We start from the raw sequence: 10816 nt of genomic DNA on the forward strand, positions 1-10816 counted from the left end.
TCCACTGTTGCTGCTGTCAAGAACCTAACCCGGCTCGAAAAAAATATAACTCGGATTATATTATCAAAATCGAAGCATAGCTTTTCTAAGATAGGAGAAGCAATCATTTTTTTGTTTGGAATTTGCAGCTGTCGTCTGAATTTTGTTTACATCACATGATACAATGTATGTGTAAAATATTCCCACCATCCGCAGAGAACTAATATTTCCGGTATCTGTACAGATTGATCTGACAGGCCAAAATTTAAATGGAGGTTGCTACAGATGCCTTAAGGGATCAAAAATGTAAAGTATTACGAAGTGCTAAACAGTTATTGACCATTTCGAGAGCGAAAGGGGGTTGGTATTTTGGGAACAAAAATTGTTCAAGTTATTCATTTATTGAAAAAAAAAAATCCCCCATTAATTAACAAGACAGGTTTCCAAATAGAATTGATTTTGCTTACTGCTGAAATATATATAAAAATATTGCACTTCAAAAGCAAAAATTTTCATACGGGTCTACACCGTCCCCCCCCCCTTCTTTGGAATGTCCTTTATTATTTTTACGAGTCTCGCACAGACAGTACATGTATGGTAAAGCTCATGGTTCTCGCCAATTTAGGCAATGCCTACCCCATATTAAACCAAGATGATTTAAAGAGAAAAGTGTGTATAGAATCGAGCCCCTGCTTGTTTGAGGATGTCCAATGTGATGTAAAACATCCTGTTTTGAGCCCGAGGAGAGGTAAAATTTTCAAATTTACCAGGATGAAATTTGCTCCAGACACTGAATCCCAAATGGAATTAATTTGAAAGAAGAAATGCAGTGACTGCGTTCAACTGAAAGCATTCTTTGTATAGACTTCAGTGAAGTTCAGATCATGCCAATCTTCTGAATTCAATATTTGACCATAATAATAATAATAATAATAATATAATAATAATATTCTTTATTGGCACGAACACAATTACAATAATTGGCAAAGGCCCATATAATTGATATATGAAAGAGTAACATATATAGTAGCGGTATACATGTGAATAGAATATTAATCAAATGTTATGAGAAGAGATATTTGTTATGAAATAAAAATTTTTCTGATAGAAAAAATAATATCTAAAAAATTAGTGATAATCTTTAGTATAGTGTATGAATCACTGAATATACATTGTTTCAGTGTGTAGTAATTAATTGAATCAATATCTTTTTTGAGGATATTTGATAATTTGGACATAAATTGACTTCTAACTTTGGAGTATTTTTCACATTTTAGCAAATAATGTAATTCATCTTCAACCTCTCCAGAGTTGCAAATTTTACATAATCTCTCGTTTGCAGGAATTGATAGATAACGGGCTTTTTCTATTTCCAAATTATGGCTACTGATTCTAATATTGCAAAGAGAGGATCTTTCTGATCTTTTTTGTAAAATATCAACCAAGCTTGCTCGTTTGTATCCAATGTGTATATTTCGATAAAATGTTAGTTTATTTGAATTTTGGATTTGGGAATGTTGCTCTTGCATAAATTGATCGGTTATTTGTTGTTTCATATTTGATAAAATAGGTTTAAAGCTACATTTTTGATAGATTATGTGTGAAAAACCAAGTTTATTGATAATAGAATACATTCTCTTTGTCCAAGTGTTATTGTTTTCTGTAGCTTGAAATATTTTGAAAGCCAAAGTGTTTTGTGAGGAAAGAAGATGATTTAAAAATTTAACACAGGAAAACACAATTTTTGAGTGAAGTGGGAGTCGTCCAAGTTCAGAACGACATGCAGCATTTGTAGCTTTGCAATGTACACCAAGAATTTCCTTGATGAATTTTAAATACAAATTTTTCTACAACTGAGTTATTTAAAGTACATGTATCAATATCTATACCCCAGACTTCACTACAGTACAAAAGAATGGGGCTAATTAAAGTATCAAACAGCTTTTCTAATAGATGACATGAATGATCTAGCCCTACTGTCAAGTACTGACTTTTTTACTGACCATATAACAATTTCTCATAAAATAAAATTTATTGAAAATGACTACTACCAACGATTAAAAATCTTACCTAACAAATGTGAAGACCGCTTTGAGGTATAATGAAGTCATCATTCATTAATCAAATCCAAAACATCGGCATAAAAATAACTGTTATTACTGGTTTCTGGAAGTAAATGGAACCAGTTTTATTGGGTAGTGTCTAAAATGTGTATCTTGTACCCGTACCCGTACCAAATTTTCCGCGTACCCAAAGTAATGTTTTGCTAAAATATTCATAAAAACTCAAAATTGCTTGAGATGTGCAAAAGTCCGTTTCAATTCATTTCTAGTAAAGAAAATGATGAATAATTTCCTAATATTCCTTGTTTTATCGATTTTCTGATTTCAAAAAGGTCTAAAATGCGGTCTCACTAATTAGCGACAAGAAGAAAAAATAGCGACAAGAAGCGACAAGAAGCGTCAAGAAGCGACAAGAAGCCGACAAGAAGCGTCAAGAAGAAAAAAATAGCGACAAGAAGAAAAAAATAACGACAAGAGGGAAAACTAGCGATAAAAAGAGAAAAAAATAGCGACAAGAAAAAAAAATAGCCACAAGAGGGAAAACTAGCGATAAAAAGAGAAAAAAATAGCGAAAAGAAGGGAAAAATAGCGATAAGAAGAAAAAATTAGGGACAAGAGAGAAAACAAGAAGGAAATTAGTGATAAAAAGGCACAAAATAGCGTCAAGAAAGAAACAATAGTGACAAGAAGGCAAATAGAAATAAAAAATAAATCAACCCAATAAGAATTGTTATACAAATTCAAAAGATATTAAGTAATAAAATAAAGAAATATACTACTAAAAATAGAAAAAAGAAAAATTAATTAGCAACCTCAGATTGATTAAGAGATAAGCATTAATTTCTGTCTATTTTTTCCTGTAATTTAATTGGCTTGTATATTGTTTTGGGGCGGCCTTGTGCATAATTATTCATACACACGTGTTTACCTTCAGGCAACGAGAAGCCGTGTAATTGACGACGGCACGTGGGTCAGATTAAGTTAATTAGTTTTAATTTGCAAGCAAATTATTCTTTGATCATTTCGAGTGAATAATAAAATGAATATAATTATGCAAATGAACATGTAATTAATGTAATAATTAGCTTGGGTAAATGTAAAATGTATAACTTTATGATTAATAGTAATAAAAACATTGATGGAATGTTTTTGTAACATTTAAAGGTTCAAAGTGTCGCGCTGGATTTGATCTTTTTATAAATAATACATCCATGTTTATTTAAATTTTACTCGCCCAAGCTTAATGAAGCCACAATAGTGAAAGCAATTAAGTCTAGCTTTCCGGATTCTGATTTAACTTTGTGTACAAGACACTTAAGTGAAAATGTATCAAGACATTTGAAAAACAAATTAGGGGTAAATGAGAGAGAATCTAAGAAAATACTGACTGATTTATTTGGAGATAATGGGCTCATAGAATCAAATACAACTGTTGATTTTACATCACAGGCCACTGATATTGAACGCAAGTACGAAGACATTGTCGGTCCATATCTCACAAACAAAGTTATTCCTACTATCAAGGAATATGTGTACAAAGCAAGAAAAGGTGACTCAAGAATTCCATTGCAATGGAAAAATAACAACTGCGAATCGATGAACCACATCCTGAAACTGAATCAGGATTGGAAACCAGAAAAACTGCCAGAGCTGGTAAATAAAATTCATAAGGAAATTCAATTGCAAGAGAGCTTAATCGTAGGTGCACTGTACGCACACGGGGACTACGAATTAAACACACAAGTTAGCCACTTGCAGTGTACAAAGTCACTCTGGCAGAGCAAATCTGAAAAAGAAAGAGCACTTGTTCTTCAAAAATTCTTGAGTCACGGTAGCAAGGCTATTGATAAGGGCACAGTAACAACATCTACCGATGGGGGATTGGTAATCCCCAAAACAAATGCATGTGCACGAAAGCCAGGGCAGAGAAAACGAGTGAGATCGGCTAAGACAATGTCTGCTAAGAAAGTCAAATTTCAGTGACGGAACAGAGACTTGTGTCCATTAAACACGTTTTGGCTTAGAATTTGTAAATATGTATATATGTAATGTCAATAAAACAAAAAACGAACAAAGAAAATCTATATATATGTATATATTCGTTTAAAAATCTTCATAATTCTGAAAAAAAGTTTTTGTTTCATAAGAAAACGTACACACCTTACGAACACTATTTTTGGAAAACCCCTAAATATATATCAAAAATAAATATATAAAAATATCCTACTAAATCGATGGAAAAAAAAATAAGAACAACTGATCTAAATTATTTCGTTTTTGATTCAAGGAAAACCAAACTTTACAAAAAGATCAGTTTGTCAAATCCAAGACATATCTTTTGGTCAAATTATAGGGATGAATATTTTACATTTCCAAATAAATATTTAAAAAAAACATTAAATATTCTTATCAAAGATTTTTATTCAAAATTTATACATTTGGCAAAATTAAAGCACATGTCTAATGCAAAATTAATTGAAAAAAAAAATTGGCATAGAGCGTTACTGATGAGACTTAAGTAGTCGAAACATGTGCATTAAAACTGATATTTGACAATTCCAAAGTAAATATTTTCAAAAGAACATTCAAGTTTCTCATCAAAGATTTATATTCAAAATTTATATTTGGCAAAATTTCAGCACATGTCTAACGCAAAATTAATTAGTTTAAAAAAAAATTGGCATAGAGCGTTACTGATGAGACTTAAGTAGTCGAAACATGTGCACTAAAACGGATACAAGTATAGTCAATATTGGCACGAATGTAAAGACAGGCAACACATAAAAATCTTGTTCTTCGGATCTTTTTTTCTTCTTGACGCTTCTTGTCGGCTTCTTGTCGCTTGTCAAGTTTTGTAGCTAAAAATAAATGTTAAATTTAAAAAAGGAAACTTTACACTTTAAAAAATACTGGTGAGACTTTAATATATTAGCCAAAAATGTGCAGCAGAATCTAATATACCATTACTGTAAACAATGAAAATATATTTTCTTATCCATATAATTTTTCTTCTTGTCGCTTTTTCTGATTTTGTGACGCTTCTTGAGGGTTCTTGTAGCTTTTTATTGTTCTTTATGCTATTGTTTTCTTCTTGTCGCTATTTTTCTCTTCTTGACGCTTCTTGTCGGCTTCTTGACGTTTCTTGTCGTTTCTTGACGCTTCTTGTCACTTCTTGTCGCTAATTAGTGAGACCCCTAAAATGTGTATTATGATGTGGATTTGCACTTGTTATTGTGATGGATTAATGTTTTCTTGGTCTTATGTGAACTGCACTTTTATTGATTGACGAGATGAGGAAGTGCTCACACGTCACAATGTGGACTGGTACCTGTTAATCCTAGGCAGCTAAAATAATAATACGTCAGTGCAGTTGGTACCAGACTTTATTTTTAAATACATAAATACATGTGAAATTCAATAGTAATTAGTCGAAAGTATTCATATTTAAACATAACAATCATTAGACTAAATACACCATAATTTAAAAATATAAATTTTTTTACAAAAATTGATTAAATAAGAGGATTAATTATACAAAGAAAACCTGTATAATAATAGATAGAATGAGCAGATTGATGATCACTAATTATCATTTATTTCTTTGATGAACATTAACAAATAATTAATGAATTGTTATAAACTAATGAGGAAACACCAATTATATTAATGAAACAACACAGGAAATTTGGAACAATAAATATTCAAGCTGTGTACCCAAGCAGATATTTAGATGGAAAAAAGGGAGAGAAGATGAGAAAAATGCTGTTACTACGCAAGCTGATTGAGTAATCTTTTGAAGTTCCGACCAAACAACATAAAAAGGAGCCCAACATGCTAAATCCTTTTCATATTCACCATAGTGTTTCCATGTATGCTGTGCAACCAACATGTCCGACCGCGGCAACATGCACTTCAGTGTGATTCTCGTGAAAAATGGCAGCATCGCCTTTGCAATACAGGTATGTGCACTAAATATTTATAACGTTTCATAAGAGTTGTCAATGCCAACCATAAAAATTTATTTTTGATGTAGTTTTAAAGACGTTTACTGTTTATTAATCATTGTATTTACGTGGCTACGTTAACTCGATTACTTGTATTTGTAGGTTAAATGTTTTTTTTTAGATTGTTTTCATAATTTGATAGATGAAACATCGTGGAAGGAACAATAAGGAAATAGTTTTTGAGTATAATTTTTACTGTGAGTATTGTATTATTAATTTTACTTTTCGGGTATTTAGTCTACAGAAGTCTTGTCAATAAAGATATAGATTTAGTGTTTCATTGTGAAGACTGCACGGATGGTGACCCTGAGAATGTAGTTGAAGAAATGGAAGTGGAGGTAGGTTTATTCATATATTAACCTATTATGGTGATTTAGAATTCACAAATCCAAGAATACTGCTTCATTAAAAGTTAATAGGTGTCTTTAAAAGAATTTTGTTACCTGAAGTCTCTAGTAATACAAATGATACCAGTCATTTACCTTTTAATTCAATTATCCGATCATTTAATCGTCTAATTATCTAATATACAATCATGTAGGAACGACCATATATTTCATCAATGCACATTTATTTCAGAAGATAGTTCCTTTAATCCCTTCAAATTAAAACATTATTTAATGTTTATTTCTTATTGTAGTTGGCACTGGCCTCCCCAGCACCAGCACCAGCAGCTCCAACACCGCCCTCAACTGCACCCACTGCAGACATATCCATAGGAGACCAAACCTTCGATGTTGATCTTGATGTCCAAGAGAAGACTGGTGGTAGAGAGGTACTTATGGGGATAATGATTGATGTAGATGTAGATTTAATTGTTGATATAAGCGCAATCACTTTCGACAAAATTCAAATGAAAAGTACATCGATATTTTATTTTTAGCCAAATTTAATTTTGCTATTTTATGTTGTGAGTAATTTCATTGAAATGGTGATCATTCTATCGAAGAAAAAGCTGTACACGGTTGATACAAATGTCACCAGGATAAATGATATTAGATATACTATTTTCAGAAAATACAATGTATTGCTATAAATATGCAAACTATATTAACTTAATGATACTAATAGATTGTTAAATTATGATCTTCTTTTAACAGCTGCCTGGTTAGCCCTCAAGCAGGTCTTCCCCGGTCTTATTGCCTACATTGCCCGTACCTAGTTCAACAGGGACATCTGGTCAGTACAGCAGTGGTCAGTTTTTGGTGAGACTGTCAGAATGAGCAATGACGTTGAAGGTAATTTATTCTTTATTTTTTTATTTATCAATATACAACAGTTCTTGAAAAATATTAACAATTAACTTAAAAGAAAAAGTGTAAATTATTAGTATTGTGATACAAAATTTAGCTTTCGTGTACTTAACAAAAATATTATTTTTAACTAGGTCAGAAAAACAAGGTCGAGCAATTTCATTACCTGATTAATCCCACCAGTCATTCTTTCGAAATAAATTCAGATTAAAGTGCTTTGATAATTCAAATGATGGCATTAATGATATCTCCAGCTAAATTAATACATTTTTCTTTTGAGAATTGGGAATAGGTTTTGATAACTTAAGAGATAGGTCTAATCACTCTTCATTCAGAATTGATAAGTGGCCTGATGCAATTTTGATTAAAAAAAAAAGAAGAAGAAGAATGACGACAATTACAACCTAGATAAGTCAGTGACCGAGTTGACCGTAACTGTGCCATAGTTTTATTTATATCTTTGTACTTCAAGAATTAAGGCTTGCATAAGGGAATTGATTAATAAAGATGATTTAAAATTACTTCTTTCGGAATTTAAAAACTAATTAATTGGGTTAACTGTTTTGTATTTTGGCAAATGTTTATGTTTACGTTTCGAACGAAGATTAGATATATGTGCAATTTAAAGAAACTGTTGTTTTATTGAACTCTGATTGTTTATGGATACCTCCTTCTTTTGTGCTGCTCATATTGTATGAACAGTGGGTTGGTCTTACTGAACGAATTGGAACAGCAGGTTCAAAATCAAGCCTCTGTAGGATTTGTAAGTCTAGTTCTAGTTTCAGTTTTCCTTCCGGAATTTTAGATGTAGAACGTATTGAAATCCGAAGACCGGTCTGCATTTTATTGTTCACTTTCGGGAAATGAAAACGCTGTATCACTATGCAAAATCTTCTATTTCTATGCTTTTCTTAACATTTTTATTCATTAGAACTAGATATTTGTCTTTTTTTTTATCAGTATTTTTTCGCAAAAATATATTTTGCTTTTAACATTGAACTCAATGCTATGTTAATAACGAATCTCTGCATTTGAATGGGAGATGAGGACCCAATTCTCATGAAATCACGGAGTCACGTGACGAGACTTACATAATGGATGACGTTGGCCGTTTCGGGCGTCTGGTACCAACTACACTGACATATTATTTTAGATAAAGTATTATATTTGTAATTAATTTTGTATTAAGATGTTTTATTTTGAGAGAAAAACTTGTTAATTTAAATACTTGATTTACTTTATAGTATTATTGAATTTATATCTTATATTTTTAAATTATGATATTTTTAGTTTAATAATTGTTATGTTTAAATATGAATTCTTTCAATTAATTACTATTTAATTTCACATGCATTTATGAATTTAAAAATAAAGTCTGGTACCAACTATACTGGCGTATTGTTATTTTACCTAGGATTAACAGCTACCTAGAATTAACAGGTACCAGTCCATATTGTGGCGGCGTGAGCTTTCCCTTACACTCTCACGGAAAAAAATTAAATACTCTACCATCCAATAAAATTTCCCGTCATAATATCTGGTGCAGAACCCGGCTTCCGTTATAATATCCACATCATAATATTCACATCATATTATCAGTAATACAGCTACTGTAAAATAGGCCAGTATCCTAGTGTATTTACTGTTTTACGTTAATTAAAATGTTGCCAAAAATCCATCCATACATTCTTAAATATATTTTGCATTTTTCAGATCGGCACAGACGCTATAATGGTAAAGCAGGTCGCATCCAACTTCACTTTTACAAGATTGTGCCAGCTTTTCAGAAAGAAGCTGTAACCATCTTGCACCAACTTGTAGGTGAACGGCAAGTATCTCGCGATCAAAGAGATACCTACACGAACCTTCAAGACCGTCTGTCATCTCTGTGGGACAAATACCTTGACAACAACATCAACACCAGAGACTTTCTCAGGGCTGTGGGGAATTTGTATTCTCCATCCGTTCCGAATCCAGAAGACTTGCCAGAGTCTGATTCCGATTCAGATTAAAGACTTGAATTAACATAGTTGTGTAAAATATGACAAACTAGTATTTCTTTATTATGAAGGTATACCTGTGCCAACTATCATCTTTTGTATTATAGTGCTTAAAACTGTTTGTGTATGAGTCTGCGAATGGATGTTTGAGTCTGCGAATGGGTGTTTGAACGTGTGCTTATTTGTTCTCAAATTGTGTATAATATAGTGCTGAAAAGAGCGAGTGCTGTTTGTGTGTCTTTTTTTTTGTAATTGTTGTTGTCACTTTATGATGATTAAAATACAATAAAATTTGAATGTTCCTGCTTAAATTACTAGTACATTAATCCTGGCCTTCGGTCACTAAAATATTGGTTATGCTATACAGATACAGAGTCCCCTTAAGTATTTGCAAGAGGTATATTATTTTTCTCCTCATATCACTCTTTACAAAGATTTGCCGTTTGTATATCATCGGTTCCGATAACACAAAAGACTTTTTTACTCTAAAAAAAACTACTTTTTCAACCCCCCCCCCAAAAAAAAAGATGATAATCATAAATGTATTATATTAAGAAACCGATTAAATGTAAATTTACCTATGATATATCAATTGAATACATATTGAATACGATGGCCGAAACGTTCTATGGCCGTTAATGCCATCATGTAAATTACTAAATTAATTCTCATCTGGATTTACTACAAAAGAATAATTCATGAAATAAAACTAATTATGAAAGTCAGTTTCTCGACCGTGTATCACCTAATTTTCTGACCGAGTTAAAAATAGCCTTTTTGTAAAGTTCAGTAATGTTAAATTTTGTATCATAGCATGTAATATGTGTAACCGGGAGTTACCGTACCATACTAATAACTGACTATTTCTCACTTTCCTGTTCGGATTATACGCTTTTCTGATTTTTTTGTGAGGTTAAAACTTCACTTTAAGACTTTGGCTAAAATTTTGAAAGATTTGATATTGGTTTAAAAAAGAGGTGATTGAGTTTGAAAGAGTAATCAAGGAAACCAAGGTTCTAGCGGTAATCAAAAGAATGTAATCCAGGGACAATGAACATAAAGTAACTAAAATCATACATACAAAGTAAAAAAAAAGCAAATGAGCAACCCGAGCTCCAATAAAAACTGGGAGCATGGACCAGGTGCACCGGTAGGGTAAGCGTCCTCTGTTTTTCTTGAAACACCCGCCGAGTTGCTTATAAAATCTTTGAATTCCGTACCGTACTTAGCATAAATCCCCGTACCAGCATGATAGGTACGAGAACATAATTAATTCCCCTTCGAATATAGTTCCAACTTTGGTAGTAGGTACCTTCCACATTTTTTCATATTTTTACTGGAAACTTATTTGCTGAAGTTTTGCCTCTAATTGGTAGAAAATAGGTTAAAATTACATGGGATTTTTTTTCATTAATCAATTCTGACTTAAAGTTGTGATTTGGTTCAGTGGAAGAAGGTTAAAATTTAGGACTTTTAACTCAGTTCATTTGTCATGTTTACCCCATCTCCGAATTACA

At 31.9% G+C, this 10816-nt stretch overlaps 2 protein-coding genes across 5 annotated transcripts in view; one reads left to right on the forward strand and one right to left on the reverse strand.

The window, feature by feature from the left end:
- Positions 1–2174, reverse strand: part of LOC148618447 (uncharacterized) — a 47148-nt gene extending 44974 nt beyond the window's left edge. For all 4 annotated transcript variants that reach the window (XR_015921378.1, XR_015921377.1, XM_088577398.1 and 1 more), the window contains exon 1: positions 2050–2174. The gene's annotated coding sequence lies outside the window, so the exon portion shown is untranslated. The remainder of the gene's footprint in view (positions 1–2049) is intronic.
- Positions 2175–6684: 4510 nt separating this feature from the next.
- Positions 6685–9646, forward strand: LOC148618448 (uncharacterized). The gene is made up of 3 exons (XM_088576883.1): positions 6685–6821; positions 7147–7284; positions 9013–9646. Exons 2-3 carry the CDS (start codon positions 7266–7268, stop codon positions 9309–9311), a joined length of 318 nt encoding a protein of 105 aa, XP_088433009.1. The 5' UTR covers positions 6685–6821; positions 7147–7265; the 3' UTR covers positions 9312–9646.
- The last annotated feature ends 1170 nt before the right edge of the window (positions 9647–10816 follow it).

The sequence above is a fragment of the Perna viridis genome, chromosome 4 (genome assembly GCF_037379345.1).
Source record: "Perna viridis isolate PV_CMFRI_1.1 ecotype Kerala chromosome 4, ASM3737934v1, whole genome shotgun sequence".
Taxonomy (NCBI): Eukaryota; Metazoa; Mollusca; class Bivalvia; order Mytilida; family Mytilidae; genus Perna; species Perna viridis.